The sequence below is a fragment of the Melopsittacus undulatus genome, chromosome 11 (genome assembly GCF_012275295.1).
Source record: "Melopsittacus undulatus isolate bMelUnd1 chromosome 11, bMelUnd1.mat.Z, whole genome shotgun sequence".
In the NCBI taxonomy this organism is placed as follows: Eukaryota; Metazoa; Chordata; class Aves; order Psittaciformes; family Psittaculidae; genus Melopsittacus; species Melopsittacus undulatus.
Genome location: NC_047537.1, coordinates 8129886 through 8147407, shown reverse-complemented (window position 1 = coordinate 8147407; position 17522 = coordinate 8129886). Strand labels below are relative to the sequence as shown.

Genomic DNA, 17522 nt, shown 5'->3' with positions numbered 1-17522 from the left:
TTCCCAAGAAGCAATAACCCTTCTGTCCCGCCAGGTTTCTCTTACCGCTATAATTTCCCATTTCAGGTACACTGCTAGCTCTTGCCTACATCTTCATCCAGAGTCCTTGCACTAAGGAGTAAATGTTTCAGCTGTTCCTCTTTAACTCTGGTTTCCCAGCTGGATTAGTGGCTGTGCTGTCCCTGTCTAAAAGCCTCCATGTGTCAGTGGAGCTTTGAGTGTATTGGAGCTGCCTGTGGTTGGTTTGGGCAAAGTTTACTATTCAGGCAATGTAGGACAGTGTAGCAGTCCCAGAGCTCAGTGGAGGTGCTGGCGATCCCCTGCAAAGCAGCACTTCATATCTCTCTGAGGCCGTGTCTGGCCTTGGATGCATTGTCAGCTCTTTCCAGCCAGTATTGATTGCCCTGTTTCTGCTTAATGACCCAGGGAATTTCCCATGATGAAAGAACAGAAAAATATGGGATGATTGCTTGTCCCTCGTCTTCCCTTCCAACAGTGGGAAACCGGTCATAGGCTCATTTGACACCAGCAGAGGTGAAATGCTGGTAGGAGGAGAGTCATCCCCTCAGCACCATCTTCTCTGCCAACTTTCCCTTGAGGCTTGTGTGGCAGTGGGGATGACTGCTTCTGCTTCCTGTGCCAGAGCATGTTCCCCTGCTCTACTCCAAGGGCTGGGAAGAGGAACACTGCTTCTTTTCCATCTGCTCTTCTTCCATCTTTCCTTCACATACCTTGTGCTGCTAAATACTAGCTAGCAGTTGTTATTTACAGTGGTCAGTAGCTTGCTGGGCATTTTACAGGAGAAATACTTCAGGTGCCTTCCTTCAGAATTACATGTTAGAGGCTAGCAGTGCCGCTGCTCTCATGGGTTATACATCTCCACTTGGCTGATGTGCCTTAACAGCTGGAAGCCACATTCTGATGGCTTTCCTTCTTTCTTGCTTTCTTCATTAAAGGTGCCAGGTTATCTCTGCGAGAGAATAAAACCTGCTTCCTGGCCCCACACGCTGAACAGATAGAGCAATTCTCTCCCTCACCACCCTCTGCCAAATTGCCTTAACCCTGCCCTGGAGAAGAGAAAGAACAATTTGTCTGTCTGTGCCCATTCAGTAGGCAGCTTTTCTGCCCAGCCTGTGCAGAGATGCCATTTGGTGCCAGCTGTAGTGATAGATTTGTGATCCCTCGCTGTTGCGGCTCCTTATGTAATGCTGTAACTATAGCTGGCACTTGACACAGTCTGTAGCTCCTGTTCTGGCTCGGCTGCACATGATGCAAGAAGAAGGTAGTAAGGGCGGGTTTGTATCTTTATGGCTTTGTGATCCTGAGACAGGGCAGCCGTTTTCAGCCTGGGTGTAGCTTTGAAGGCTGGGATTGCTCTGAATAACCCCCAGCTGCCTCTCAATGAAATGACTCGAGAGCATGGGAAGAGCCAGGAAAGAGGAACTGCCCCATTTGGGGAATGACACTTGGCTTCGGCTCTGCCAGCTCTGCTCCAGCCAGGGACTCCCTCAGGACTGCTGCTGCATTGGATTCATTTCTCCAGTGCACCTCTTGGGCAATACACAGAGAGATCACACCCATAGACTACAACTCAGCCACATGCAAGCGTCCCTAAAAAGTGAATATTTACAGCTCTCCTATTATTAACCAAATAGATACTATTAGAAATTGATATATTTAATCACTCCCAGCCAGGGTGGAATTTGAACTCATGACCTAGAAGCAGTAGCAGAGTTTTCAGCTGCAGGGGAAAAGATAGAAGGTCAAACAGGACTTTTCCTGCTGGGCAAAATAATTTATTGCAGGTGAAACAGTCTCAGCTATGTGGTAAATTAGGCTGTGCATTATCTCATGGATAATAATTTCTCTCTGATGTTTTGCCTTCTTGTGTGCATCTCTATTTGGGGCTCTAAATAAGATAAGAAGCCCCAGAAATCTCCCAGGGATAACAAATGCATTTTCTTTGCTTGATTGAGGAAAGAAATATTGGACAGACATGTGTTATGCAACAGCTTAAAAATAACTCTCTTGTAAGACTTGGAGTGAGCCTCAAATACCACAGGAGCAGCAGAAATGTGTTACCTACCTTTTTATCAGCAGCGTCAGCCAGCACAGCTTTTTTCAGCTACTTTTACTAAACTATTGGCCTGATCATTTCCTGGGCATTGTCTTTTAATATCTTTTCCTAGGAAATAAATTCCAAGCCTCTGTTAAATTTGCTCTAACAGGCAAGGAGTTGAAAACAACGCTGCAGGAAGACTGAAATACCTGTGCTGTCCTTAATACCTTGTTTGGGTACAGCAACAGTAAGCAGAAGCCTCTTAGGTATATCATTGCATGGCATACAGTGTGCTGAGCCCTTCATGTTATTGCTTTACCAGACTTGATCATAGTCTTTCTGGCCAGAATCTTCTTAAATGTATGGTGGTATTGAGCATCTCCATACTGATGCCCCGATTCCAGCATCTTCTTGGAGCTTAATGTGATAGGAGGGGAAAGGTGGAAATAAAGCTCAAATTGTACCCCAGGGAGGGTGCCTGGAATTGGATACCCCAAATGATCAGACACTACTAAAATTACTGGCTCGGAGAGCTCAGTGCAGCGAACCAGATCATTTACTCACAGTGGTACAGGGTTTTACAAAATGTAAGACCAGTTGCAGATGTAATGACAATAGAGGAAATTAGCTCATGATGGGATTTTAGCAAGAGGCTAGTGGAAATATATTCAGTAATGTTCAGTTATTAAACCATTAAAGATCCCACCGGAGACCAGCGAGTAGGATTTCTCATAATCTGAAGTGGCTTAAGGCAAAACACAGAGCCCCTAAGGAGGGAAATGACAAAATGTTCCTTTGGAACAGTCACCTCACCTCTTTGCCCATCTCTGTGGGCTCTGCTGGGTGGCGTGTACAATGGCACATACATTTCTCACACATACGTGTAACCATACAGGCCCTCCCCTCTGAGAAGCCGCTCCTCAGGATGCCACATTCCCCATGCCCTCACCCTCCATAGTGGACTTCTGGCAAGGAGGGATGGTGGAGGTGAAACCAGAGAAAACTGCAAACATCTGTGTTCGCTTGGGGCCCAACCTAAGCCCTACTGAAAATGCACATAATAACTTCCACTGGCTGCAGGAGCCTTTGGATCAGGCACTGCGAGCGTCCGCTCCCATGGCTCTGTTTACCATTTTGGTGGGATTACATGGAAATGGGAGGGGTTTAAGTTCTGCAAATCAGGTCTTGGCTCAGGCCCATTGAAGGGAAATCCTAGAGGTCAGGTCTGGATTCGAAGCTGAAGAACATTATTCTGCCAAGCTGATGACATTGGGCAGAGCCTTCTACCCATGGGGAGAGCTGAACCTGATGAATGGTAGAGGGTAACAACCAAAGTGCTCCCAGCCCCAGTGATAAACAATCAACATCCAAACTCTGAGAGGTGGTTGTTGGGGTCTCAGCCCCTGTGTAGGGTGTGCATCAGGCACTTTTCCTGCAGCATGGATTAAAACACCATCAGTGCCTGCATGGATGCTGACGCTGCTGTTCCTTCACGGCGCAACTGGGATGTTGTTAATGGTGTGAGTAATCAGACAGTGCTCACTGAGAGGCACGATGCAACAGGCAAAGGTTCACCAGTGACAATGATGGCCTTTAAAGCAACTAACCTGTCCTAACCTGCCTGTCAGTCGCAATACCATTTCCTCCCTGGCATACCAGTATGCCAAAGCATCGTCCTCATGGGGTGGATACTGGCAGTGTTCCCTTGAAATCATTAGAGAAATGCTGACTTTACTGGTAGGAAATCAGCCTTTCTGCATTTTCCTCCTCAGTCAAAACATAATAGGCTTCCCTGTGTGGTGGCTGAATCTGAGGCTCATGTTAAGAAGCACTCCCGTCTCAGCTTAGGGTCTGATCGCAGTGGCAAAGAAGTAAACACAACAGATTTCCCCCCTCCTTCTTTGCTTCTAATAGCAACCAGGTGCTCTGACACTTAACCTGTGTGCTGCCGTGAAATTGCCTGTCTAGTACAGACACCCATGTGAGGCCCTGGGCCTCCAGGATTTACTTTATCCTGGGATTTTTAACCCAGTCTCATTTAGATCCTGTGTTTTTATCATACACCTTAAAAACTGGTAATCGTTGTTGCTTAAACATCAAAGTACAAAACTGTCTCTTGACATTTAATTTATTTTCTTTTGAGAGAAAAAAGCCCCAAGAAATATCTTTAAGGTCTTAGCTGCAAAATTTGTTTTTTATTAAATGTGCTACTGTGTCTTAAATTGGTACCAGGGCAAATACTTGGATGATTATATCAAATGCTGGAGTTAATCAGTTGCATATATACCTAGATGTTTGCTGCTTTAAAGGCTTACGGTTGCAGCACGAAGGACATGAGAGCAGTCTGTGTGGAAGCCAAATGTTCAAAGCCAAATGTGTGTCAGCTCCTAAACAGGACCTGGGTTTCAGAGCAGAGTGCTCCAGGCAGCCATGTGGTCCTGTGCCACAGCATCTTGTGCAGGTAAGGAAGCTGATCTGAGCAGCAAATACAGACATTTGCAACTCAGAGGAATAGGTGAGCAGCTGAGCTGCAGTGGTTTAAACCTGGAGTGTTTTGCTGAGGTTTCTAAAGTTACATGAGGTTCATACCAGCCAAGTGAGAGCAGAGTTGCAGACTAATTGCCTGTCTTGATTTTGTGGTGATTATGACACTTGGTGGTGATTGGTTCATAGTATTTCATGGAGCAAAGCTTATTTTCCTTTTTCTAATAGATTGGATCCCCAAGCCTTTGACTTCAGTTTCACATATGTGGGGCCTCCATGGTATTGTGTGAGTGGGTAAGGTGGTTGCTTTAAGTGTTAGCAGAAATACAGTCAGAAATAAAAGTTGAGTTTGGGCATTATCTTAAAGCCACTGCTTTAAATGATGAGCCTCTGGGCTTCAGAAAGCCCAGACACCTGATGGCACAAAACCCACCAAGTGTTCAGTTGAGTTTATCTATTTGGGTCATTGGTGGCTCCAGTGTTCCTCCTTGGAAACACTCGGTTCAGGTTTAAGCTGGTTTTGGGAGCAGAAATCCACTGTAGAGTCCCCACTCCCCCTTCCAGCCCATGAGAGGTCATTTAGTACTTCACCTACCTGATTCTGATTTACTTGTAACCAAATACATCATAAAAAAGTACAGAGCAAACCCACCCCCCAGGTGGGACCTATTTCATCATGGATAGAGGGAAAAGCCTCTGCAAGGCTGCTTGCTTGGCATTTATGTCTTGAGTCAGCTTGGAGTCCAGGACAGAGGCAGGAGACTTGTTTTGAGGCCTTTGCACCTGCTATGGTGCTGGGCTTATCCAAACAGCCAGAGATTGGACCGCAGCTGGAAAAACAGCCCATCGCATGAGGCTGGGATTTTGATGTCATTCTGTTTACAGCATCCCACCCCTCCTCTCTCCTGAGTGCAGAGCTGGGCAGGAATTCTCTTCATTATCTTCTGCCGTGCTTCTCATGCCATTTTTATTAAAAGAAGGAAAAGCAAGGCAAAGGCGTGTGTGTGCAACTGGAGATGAAAGGAGAATCCCGGCATACTTGTACAGTCAGTGGCAGTGCTGGAAAAAGGATGAGAGTTGGGGAGCAGATCTATTCGGTTGTCCCAAAGTAGCCTCATTCTCTGGGTTACTCTTCATCAATGGCTTTTGGAGCACCTGAGCCTGCAGACACCATGGTGGCATTACTGAGGGGTAAATCCCAGTGCAGTTGAATGACCCACTCCCTAAGTAGCAGAGTTAGATCCTCCAATGTGGAAGCATTGAGCACCACTTTGGTGCCCAGGACTGGGAGGCTCTAAACATGTCTGTTTCACTGACTTAGTTGATATTTGGGATAGTTCAGGACCTCTGCAAATGGTGTTGGGTGTCTAGGTCATTGTGGGCAGCACATGAAGATGGATTGGACAGCTCCAGGTTGCAAAAGAGGGGACAGGAGATGATGAGACCTTCAGCATGTGGTTGTATTCAGATCACCTTGAGCAGCTGATTCAAAGCATTGCAGCAAGTGAAGATTTGGGGGTCATTGGTTTATGATGCCAGCAGATTTCCTGTTTTGCTCCACATGGTTTCCTTGCTGGAGAAGAAGAGCAAAGGTGACAGTGTTAGAGGGAAGCAAGGACATTGCTGGCAGATGAGGCTTATTCTGGGCTGCAGAGAGCTGTCCAGGAAACATCTTTTGGCTCAAGAGTTTGGTGACTATTTAAGATCAAAGAAATATGGTTTCTTCATGAGGACATTGAGGTGTGGAATTTGCCTGTTTTACATGATTCTGCCTGTGACAGCTATAATTTAATAGGTGATGCCTAGGGTCATGTCCTCTTATGCTTAAGAAACAGGATTGCTTTCTGACAGTTCATGTTTTCCTGGGGCAGAAACTGGGATCAGCCTTAAGGATATTTTCAATTTTGTTGGAAACAAGTCTTTGCTGTATAAACCGCCTCCCTGCTGTTATCTGTAGTAAGAAAAACATCTATATGCTATTGTAGTAGGGAAAGAGGCGTGGGATGTTTGCTTTCCCTTGGTGCTTCCACTGCATCTCAGCTGTGCTGCATCCTCAGATGCTGAAGCTCTGTAGTGAGCACAGAGCAGATGTGGTTGCAGGTCTGCTGGCACTCGAGGGCATGAGTGTTGCTTCTGTAAACTCAATGATCCTTTAAACTCACCTCGGTCTGAATAGAAAACAACTTCCCAGAGGTATAATTCTTCCCATAAGTTTTACAGGAACACCCAAACTGAAAGCAGAGAGCCCTTGCCCAGGGGACTCTGCAAGATGAACTCAACTGCTCAGCTCCTCCAGTAAAACCAGGAAAAGAATCAGAGATTTTTATATATCTGACCCTGGATCTGCCACTTGCTACAACAAACAGGGAAGTTGCCCCTTGGTGTTCCACATGGCACATCCTAATTCCCCATCTACATGGAGGACTTGAGTCATTGCTTTTTAATATGACCACACCCCCACAGCGGAAGCTGCTGCTATCAATGTGGCTTACTCAGTTCTCAGAAAGGTCATTAAAAGACCATAGATACAAATTTAAAAGAGTATTTGTCCACATCCATAATGTTAAAGATGCTCTTCTCCCCCAGTCCTTAAGAAGCATTGTGTGAAGCTGCTGTGCATCCAACCTGCCTGACAGCAGAGTGGAAAGAACAGGTTATTGTTGTTAATGTGCCCTCAGCTCCAAGAAAAGGCAGGAGAGAAAACAAATGGTCAAAAATGCCACTTTTATCATCATTTGGAGCACAGCTGGACTTGCTGACATCTCCAGATACAGTCTGTAATATCTACCTCGGTGCCCTATAACTATATAAGAAAGAATAAATTCTTTTGTTGTTTTTTTTCCATCCCTTCATTCCTGCATTCCTTCCTCCCTCCCTCACTATGGTACTGGATTACCGCCCGAAGTATTGTGTGCATCATCCCTTTAGCAGCTATATTTTTCCGAAATGTGGGTACTGTGAAGGAATGCTAAAGCTCTCTGTGTCTGCCGATATGATACGTTAAACAGTTCAGGAGGATAGAAGTATCTCAGGTTCCAGTTGTTGGGATGTGAAATGCCACATCCAGCTCAGTCAGCTTTTCGCCATTAGTTGCATCAGGCCAAGGTGAACTGGAAATGTGGTGGCTTGAGTTTTTAGTGTCTAGGGTGGCTTTCTGGGGCTCCAGTCCAGGGACATCTCCAGCTACGTGAAGGGCACATGTTCCATCTTCTCCAGGCATGGCTGGTGCTGCCCTGGGTGTGACAGCCTCTGGGGCTTCTGTGCCATCCCCAGCATGGGGAACATTGTAAAGCTCCAGGTAGCTGCTGACTGAAAGGGGATCTGGGATGAGGATGGGGAGGATTTGCCCTGTGGACTGGAGATCTGGCTCACAGTCCTACCATTGCTTTTTAGGGACAATACGCCTCCAGGCATTTGTCTTCCCTTTCTCTGTATTTTACCCAAGACAAGGATATTCCATTCATAGCTCATGGGGTACTGTGAGCATAAATAACTTAATAGCTATTTCATACCCAGACTGTGTAGAAGTAAGGGAAGCCAAGCTGTACAAATACCTAAATGTATGTGTAAGGAGTCAGATATTGAGTTCACCTTCTTTTTTTTGGAGAAGAAATTGCCTTTTTCTTGTGTGTCTAAACTGTAAGTATCAATTGCCTGTCATGACATACCCATTTCCATTTCTGAGCAGCAGGCTGCAGTTGGAAATCTCGCCTCCCCAGCATATGGCAGGTGACAGGATTAGACCAAAGCCCAGAGCTGCACAGCCAGCAGTCATCCTTCGGTGTCCACAGGGTCCTCTCCCCATATGAAGTTTTTCCTTCACAACCCATACAATTAAACAGACCAGAGTTCTCCCCACCTAATAACTTTCATTTCCAGTCTTCTGTCTTATTCACCCACATACACATTCATCTCCAGTCACCTAATAATTCATAAACACCATATGCTCTCCCGTTCTTTATTTAGTACTATGTCTTCTTCCATTATGTTCTGCCAAATTCCCGCCCTGTACATAAACAAATGTGAACTTTTCCTGTTTTCCATTTGCTTACATGTACACACAGGCATACACAAACACTCCCACAGACTGAAGCACACTCGCAGAGGCACACTCTGCTGTGAGCTCAGTTCCTGCCCATCACCTGTGGGTATCGCTGGAAATCACGCCAAATATCAGGATCTGAACACTACTGTTTTGCCCTCACACGTGTCATCTCAGCACATCACAAAGCAGCAGGGATTGATTGATTTTGTAGCTGTTACAGCTGCCTGAGCTGTTCCTTTGTTAACAGCCTTTTCTAAGAATTGAACCTTTTTGTGGTTAGCAGATTCCCCAGTGACAAAATCCGTGTTTCTGCAAGGAGATTTGTTAATCTGAAATATTCCAACCCTAACCATTCTATGATTTTATGAATGGTTTTGAGAAAGAATTTGAGAAATAACTCTTGAATAATCAAAGCTTGCCTCTGCTTTGATTTCATGAGGTTAGAGCAGAAATTTGAAATCTTCCTAAGTGGATGTATCAGGGTGTGAAGTCTTGGTATTGTGCATCAGTGGGTGTCCAGCCACTTAAGTGACTTCCTATAATTTTATATTTTTTTTTTGTCTAAACCAGTTGTTTTGAACAGGTCTCAAGGGCAGAAGTTTGACATTTTTCACTGAATACATTCTCTTAACCAATATCTGGGTAGAAGTCTCCCCAGTCTGTGGGTGAATTAAGATGCTGTTTGTGCTACGTGAACTCTCCAATTTAGCTAATAGGAGCCACAGACTATTGCTGACAGGAATCAGGTGAAGCAGCAATGAGAAAGCCAGTTCTGGTTTTATTCCACTGCATTTCTCTCCCCATTTCACTACCATGTGTGGTAACACACAATCAAATCCCAGTGCTGTTCATGTGCAGTTCATTCAATGACAGTTATTTTGCAGGCGCAGTATCCATGAGGAATGGCTCTGTTGTGAAATATCACGTGTGATATGGGACTTTAAGTCATGCTTGTTAATTTAATGAATGTTGTAAGGAGATCCTTATTTCCCAAACTTGAAGGTTTCAGTAACTACAGTCCATTGATACCTACTTCAGTGGCTTTGTTGCTGGGTGTAGTAGATACATCTCTTCATAGCACACACTTCATTAATACGTGCTTTTTGACCAAGTTCCTGTGACAAAAAGACTTGTATATTGCTGTCAGTAATTGGGGCAATATGAGCGTGGTAAGTGGAGGACTGGCGTGGGTTGGGAAAGAGCTGGGTTGTGTTATGGGCTCTGCAATTAGCCTGATTGATGACTCTGAGCAAATCATTTTGCCTTCACCACTCCATAGCTTTACAAATCGCCACAATGGGGATGATGGTAATGAGCTTCTTTGTGGAACGTTTTGAGTTCTGGTAATGTAAAAGGCATTGCAAAAGAGCTAAACATTTATATTAGGCTTATATTATTTCTGTATTGCGCATATAAAAATTATTCCTCATTTACAGATGCACAGGATTTAGGTAATTACGGCTTTGCATAAATATGTAACAGTTTGCTAATTCTTTCTGTGAATATTTCAGTGTTAATCCCAGGATCCAGTGCTGTGGTGTGGATCCTGTTTTTTGCACTCTCCTGGAGAGGAAGAAAGTTGTTTAACTCTATTGTTCCAATGCCTGTATGCAAAGTGGATATCTTACTTATCACTGAAACATCCCCAGTCCAGTTCTGACTTAAATCAATAGGCAACTTCCCACTGACTCCAGCTGCAGTTGGACTGAGCTCAGGGCTGTTCAGGAAGTAATCAGTGTTCATGGGGTATTTTAAGTCCCTTAACTAAACTATGCAGACTTGCAGGTAAGGCTGTCCCTGATGTGGAGAGGTGGGAGCAGAAGTATCCAAGGCTAAACACATTGAAGCTCAGGGCTGGTTTCTCAAATCCTGTTACTGTTTCCCACTGTGTGTGGTGAGGACTGATGTGCTGCCATGCTATCAGTGCAGCACCATCTCTATAGTGGGTATAGATGTAAGCAGCAACACCCAACCCAAAATTAATCCTCTTGAAACGAGATAGGAACATTCTGAAGACCTGATTGAAACTAAACTTGCTTCTTTTGGCAGCCAACCCCCATTTCAGTACCTCCCTCCCTGCCCTTTTCTACCGCCTTTGTTGTCCCTATCACTTAATGTTTCCTTTTGTTCTGCAGGGAGCTGAGCGATAGGACCATGTACATGTACCAGGTCATCATTGTTTCTGGGAGGGAGGAGAGCGAGCCTTCCCCAGAGCTTGTCTATATCTCTGGAAGTGGGTACTGTGGAGACGGGATTATCCAAATGTAAGTCTGGACCGAGCAAACAGATAAATCTGGGCACATCTACTCAGCCAGAATCTGAGACTAGAAAGGAATTGACAACCTCTGATGTCTTCTCAGTTGAGGCCAGCTCTCATCTGTACATAATGACTCATGTGCCTGATGATTACCAGGATGATGACACTTAATTGGAACTTAGGCCCTGCTATGCTGGCACCAGGAGATACAGACAGAGATAGAGATAATGGAGTCCAGACAGCAGGATCGATATGGACATAACACTATATGCTGTTTATGCTGTTTGTTCGTGTATCTCTATCTTTATACATGCATATGACATTTCCTATACAGAGTTGAAGTAAGCACTGGAAAAAATCACATAGCCTTTAATGCTGTCCTTACCAATGGAGTCCCACGTGTCTGACAGCTGTTGGAGAGGGTAAAACCCTGCCCTGTGTTGGTCCAGGTTCCTGGTGCAACCTCTTCTTTGAGCACCAGAGGTGGGATGCATTTGGAGGTGTCAGATTTGGCCTCTGAGGGAGAGTGATGGGAATTGCATGTTCTCAACCAGCTCCTCCCTCTTACCACTGCCAGGCCCCAGACCACTGAAAACATAAAAGAAAATCATTCACAACTGTGTTAGGGCTTTTTCTTTTGCTGTGTTGGCCCTGAAGGCACCTGCTGCAAAGCTTCCTGGCATTAGGCAATTCAATTATTTAAACTATGGAACTAACAACAAGCAAGTACTCAATCCAGCCATTGCTTTAAATAATGCCGATCAGCAATCACGTAGTACCACTCTGTCAGAGGATATACCTGGCAGCAAGTGTTTGCAGGATGAGGCCCAACAGGCAGGGAAATCAAAGGGAATAACCAAACAACATATGAATCCAGTGCAGTCTTGGAGAAAGAGGTGGAGAAAGACAGATTAATTTTTCTTTCCATAACTTTTCTCCTACTGTTATGTTTGCACATTACTCAAACATCGCTTGTGGCTTTGCAGCAAGTGTTGAACAATAGCTGAGCTGCCTCAGGAGCGAGCAGGAACCAGACTGTGTCACAGCTTGGTTGGTTGTGGCCCCACTTACAGCTGTGGCAGCCCCTTTCTCATCTGGTTTGCACTCATCTCCCTGCATGCTGCTGCAACTGTGCGGGCTGGCGTGAAGCAGGATCCCATTCCCAACACCACCTACTCTCCTCTGAATGCTGTCACCTGGAATAGCCTGGCACCAGGCTTTATGCCTTGCTGGGGTCACAGTCTGGCCCTTCCAGATTTAATACAAAGAGTTTCACAGATTCCTGCTCTCTTTTTTTCCCCACCTGCTGAGTTGCAGCCACACCAGCTATGAAGGAAGTTGCTCATATCCTCATCAGAGAACAGCAAGTGGTATCCACATGTGTAGGAGAGAAGTGGCCAGGCAAGCCTGTGAACCAGGAATGATGAAAGTCAGGGTTAGAGGAGGAAGGGAGAGGTATTTTAAGGGTCAGCACACAAAGTACTGTACTAGATTGGAGGGCTTTGGGGTTCTGCAGAGGGGTTGCAGTGATTGTTGGGATGATGCCATTTGCCATCTGACTCATTTTTACATGTGTGTGCCCTGCCTACAGAGACTTGGGGGAAGAATGTGATGACATGAACAAGATCAACGGTGATGGCTGCTCCCTGTTCTGCCTGCAGGAGTTGTCCTTTAATTGCATCGGTAAGTCTGCTCACAGTGGGCAACAACTCTACGTAGAGTGCAAGGGGAAAAACTCAACAGCATTTTCAGTATTTCCAGCTGAAGAATTTTCATGGAAGAGTGAAAAAAAGGTGGAATTTGTAGGTTTGAAAGGCGAACATATCTTCCCAGCTTCTGGTCATTTTGATGGGAAATTGGTTCTGCTGGCTTTGAAACAGCCTAGGACTTAGGGCTAAGTCAGCCATTGTGGGACTGATCCAAAGCCCATTGAAGTCAGTGGGTGGTTTTCCACTGCCTTCAATAGGCTTTAGATCTGGCTATGTGAGAAGACATGAACTGATTTTTTTTTTCCTGGTAAACAGAAGGAGAAGTGAAAGGGGAAGGGACTGAGACCAGAAGCAAGTCCAGCTGAGGTCACACCTCCTTTGAGTTGCAAATCAATATCTGAGGATCAAAGGTCTAGCTAATCCCCTTTTTCAGAGGTGAAAACTACTTAATCAGATTTCATTTGCAAGCCTGGTTTGCTCTGATTAGCAAAACCTGTAAGGACAATGGCCGGAAGATGCTGGAGCTATCGGGGATAGCTGGGCTGCAGTTGTGAGCTTTACATATTCATTAAACTCTCTAGGAATGCTGGGGGCAGAGGAGGGAAATGGAGATCAATTTGCACTGCACCTTTTGTGGGGTGGCCCTATGCTGTGGGATTGCATTTCCCAACCAGGGCTCGGTGAGGGCTGGGGAAGGATGGAACATGCAGAGCTTCTGCAACCAAAGTGAGTGTTTATAAAGAGTCATCTTCTCCTCAAGATGTTCTATGAGATTCCTTATCTGGATTGACCAAGTGAATACTCAGTCCCATCTAGTGATCCTTCAGTCCTAAGCAGATAATGCAATGTTGGCAAGACTGAAATGTACTCTTTTTGGCAATCTGATGATTACCTCTTGTGCCTGGAGCAACGTAGAGAGGACCTCACAGGCACCATGTTTCCCTTGGGTGGTAAGCTGGGGACTGCTTGTCTCGTCGTAACGGCTACAGTTTTATTTCAGCATCCCACACTGTGAGACTTGAGGCCCAATTTGGTGATGTTCTTATTTACATATTTACATATGTAAATATCTCTTTTGAAATCTGAGCATATTTATGGTGCAGGCTAATTGTGACTATTGGTGGTCTTGAAGTTAGGTTTGTTTCAAGTCACTTGCTGCATTAGAGCCTCAAGCACTGAAAAAGGTTAGTCATAATATTTTGAAAGTGAGATAAACACTTATGCAAATGTTTTGGGTTCTCCAAAAGTCAGGCAGAGTGCGAGGTTCCAGCAAGGGGTCAGGTTGGAGCTGTGTGGTTGCATCCGTATCACCCTGCTCAGCAGCAGGTCTAGGTCTGTACTTTGACCACATCCCAGCGTTACGTTAGGACATGACCCAGGTCCTCCCCTTTGTATACTGGTTCTTAAGGAAACTTGGTCGTGTGGGCTGAGCAGGAGCTGTATCATGCTCCAAATGATGGATGGGATGTCCCAAGCCTTGGACCACACAGCATTGTCCTGCTAGGTGAGTGCAGGAGCCTGCTCTGTACCTGCGTACATGTTCATCTCCAGCACTAGCAACAGGGCTGGTTCAGAATGTGATAAAAACCTGTCTGACAGCAATACGATTGGAACACAAAGCAATGAAAACATACACACAGCTATTTCTGTGCCATTACAGAGGAAGTGATGTTCAGGTTGCTTGTGTTGAAAAGGAAAGGGGAATTCCAGAGGTAAAACGTTTGTTTGTCATGGCCTCTGGAAGGTTGTGGTTTTGCACAGGTCCTGGATTTCAAAAGGGAATGAAATCAACCTGCTTTGTGATATACAGAATATGTGGATGAAGGTAAATCAGAGTACCTGAATCACTGGAAAGGTGCATGGATACACACCTTGCAAATGTTTTGTTGAGTGGCTTTACAGCTGTGGTGCTGAGACTGCTGTGGTGCTGATGGGCTTGGTGTGTGTGCATAACGGTAGACCAGATGCTGCTGTTTTGGGGCAACCACTGCCTTCATCGAGTCCCTAAGAAAGGTTCAGAGAAGATAATACCCGTGAAACAGGTCCTGTTGTCATTTGTGGGTGCTGGACCACCATGAATTAGGATATCAAGAGCTAAAGATAAATGGCTGGCTCATCTTTCAGACAAATGAACAGTGCTGATTTGTATTCTGTTTTAACATGCCGAACATTCAGATCTCACCAGAAAACATAAAGGTGTTGAGGAAGAGAATGGCTTTGCATATTGCATAATAAATACTAACCAGAAAGTGCAAATATTCAGCACTCTCCACAATATAAGACTGGATCTTCTGCCTTCAGCCAAACAAAAGTCCTCTTTGAAACTGGTGACGGGTTTTCTTGGGATGCTTGAGTCCCTGTCTAAGGAGCACAGAAAAATAAGGGTAATTCATTTCCATATTTACAAGGCCAACACATGTTATAATCCTGTAGGACAAGAAGTAATTATTTCAGACAGTGTTATTTTTGCAGTGATGTTCTTATTGTATTATGTAGCTCTTTAGAGCCAGGGGAATCACTCCCCTTCACCGAAGAATGCCGTTAGCCTCAAACACATGTTCAGAGGCTTTGCTGAACTGGGGGCCTCAGGGTTTGATCTTGCAAATGTTTCCTTCCAGGCATGTTTCTGAACTACCACAAGGCATTCTTTAGACTCCAGCAACTCTAACCGCAGCGGTGAATGCAGTGCTTGTCACAAATTGTCTACAGGATTGGGTCCCACGTGGCTGAGAATGATCACTAAACATTTTGTTTGCAAAAGCAGGGCTGAAGGGGCATCACGACAGAAACTTTCATAGCAGGAGGGTTGATAGCCAAGCCCAAGGGAACTTCTTCCTTCCAAAGCAGAGACCAAGCAAGTCACCTCATTTGGTAGAAGAGAGATGCAACAGAGCCCTCAAACACCAGCAAACTTTAGATTTAGAGCCATGACTCACAGAATAATTTAGGTTTGAAGGAGTCCCTGGAGTTCACTGGTCCAAGGAGGACCAACCTTAAAGTTAGATCCAGCTTCAATTTGGAGCATGTTGCTCAGGGTCATGTTCAGCTGCGCACGAGGTATCTCCAAAGATGGAGGCAGCCTGTTTGCAGGTGTCCCTTTGCCTCTCCTGCTCCCTTTGCCTTTTAGGATCATGAGGCTTATGGGGTTTTTTAATTGCCCAACTTCTCTTTGTCTGAACAGCATGAGGCTCTCAAGATACTTTGCACTAGTGCCTGTAATAAAATTAGAGAGTTTTTTCCTCTCAGTGTTGTTTTCCTTCCTCCTTTCCTCTCTAATCAGATAACAGTGGATCAATCTGCTCTGCCACGGGAGGAGGGGTGTGGGGGAAGGAAGGAGGGAGGCAGGGAAGAAAACTGTGTGGTCTTACTATCAGGCTGTCCTGGCCTTCTCTGAGCACAAAGGCAAGTAACAGAAAACAGATAAGATGAATAGCGTTTTCTCCCTGCAACATGCTGAAGAGTGGCAGCAAGATTAATTCATTAATTAATGGCAACATCAGGCAGTACTCCTCCTTTAAGTTCTGTGGCACATTCACCCTTCCTCATCCTGATATCTATCATCTCTACTTATTCCCCTCCTCCCCTTCGCCTAGTGTGTTTTGCACATTTTATCTCCTTCCCTGCACAGAATCAGGTCCCAGTGGAGAAGTTTTGCTTGGCCTTTGGATATGTAGGAGCCAAGCAAGCTGCAGTCATGTCCGCTGTGACTGATGCACCCCTCTCCTACCTCTTGGCTGCTTTTCTTTCACCTTGCTCTTGATTCCTCTCGGGATAAGTGATTTCTGCGATTACTGCAGATCTCAGCCAAGTTCAAGCCCTGTGTAAAACAGGCCCCATTTGTAAGAGTTATGATTTGCAGTTGTGGGAACCCAGAGCTTTTTTGCACTTGATCCATTGAGAAATGGGTGTCTAACAAGCAGCTGAGCACCTTGTCCTTGGCGTGCACTCTCCCACACACCAAGGTTGTACACATGCATCTAGATATATGTGCGAACATTGAAAAAGAGCGCTGCTTTCATTTGCATTCCTTTTGTTGAGTGTGATGTGCATTATGCATTGATTTAGCTCACCAGAGCTGAAGAAAGAGAAGGATATGATAAAAAAAAAGATTCAGAGATCAATAAAAAAGAAGGGAGGGGGAGAGAAAGTAATATGAAAAGAGATTAGTAAAGGCTGATAGACACATTGAACCACAGCTGGGAAGTTGCTGCAGACCTTCTATCTACCCTGAAGTTTGCCAGGTAATTTATGGGGTTTTCAATCGCATCTTATTGGTGTTGTTATTGCTACACTTTATCTCCATTGCTTATAAGGGACTCTTCCTAAAGCCTTTTTACAGCAAAACAGGGCAGTGTTTCCTCTTACTTCCACATGTGAGTGGTCCGGCTGCAGAATGTGAGTGTTTCAAGTTAGACACACATCTCCCTGCTTTGTTGGATCAGGGCCTCAGGGATGTATAATGCAAAGAAAAGGCACAGGGTAGAGGAAAAGAGAAAATAAATACACCTAGCTTTAGAATTTACCTCCAGTTTCTGGCATCTTGAAGCATTAGACTTCAGTTCAGGGAAAAGTATGATTTTAATTTGACAATGATCCTTAAACACCTTGTCTCTCGCTCCTGCTTGGCCTCAAGTGGTTTTTTGCTACCTTACAAATCTGGATCTGTCCTTCTCCTCCTCAGAGGCCTCTCCCTCCAGCTGTGAGCCTTACCTTTGTGGGAGCTCTATCCTTTACCTCTCCCATTATCCATAAATTAAGCATAGCACTTTCCCCTAATCTTATTGTTTGGTGGGCTGCATTGCATTCAGGGAAGTGATTAATATTCATGAGCTTGCTATCTCTGTTTGGTGCATAATCCTCTAGGGAAATTGCAGTGTTAAATGAGTGACACAAACCTAATTTTATATGTCTTTTCTTTCCTTTCTTTCTTTTTCCTTCCCTTTCTGACAGAGGAGTAATGTGCTTAAA

At 45.0% G+C, this 17522-nt stretch overlaps 1 protein-coding gene across 1 annotated transcript in view; it reads left to right on the top strand.

The window, feature by feature from the left end:
- Positions 1–17522, top strand: part of PAPPA (pappalysin 1) — a 178841-nt gene that overhangs the window by 81816 nt on the left and 79503 nt on the right. The window contains exons 8-9 of the mRNA XM_005145618.3: positions 10724–10852; positions 12437–12528. Coding sequence (XP_005145675.2) covers positions 10724–10852; positions 12437–12528 — 221 coding nt within the window. The remainder of the gene's footprint in view (positions 1–10723; positions 10853–12436; positions 12529–17522) is intronic.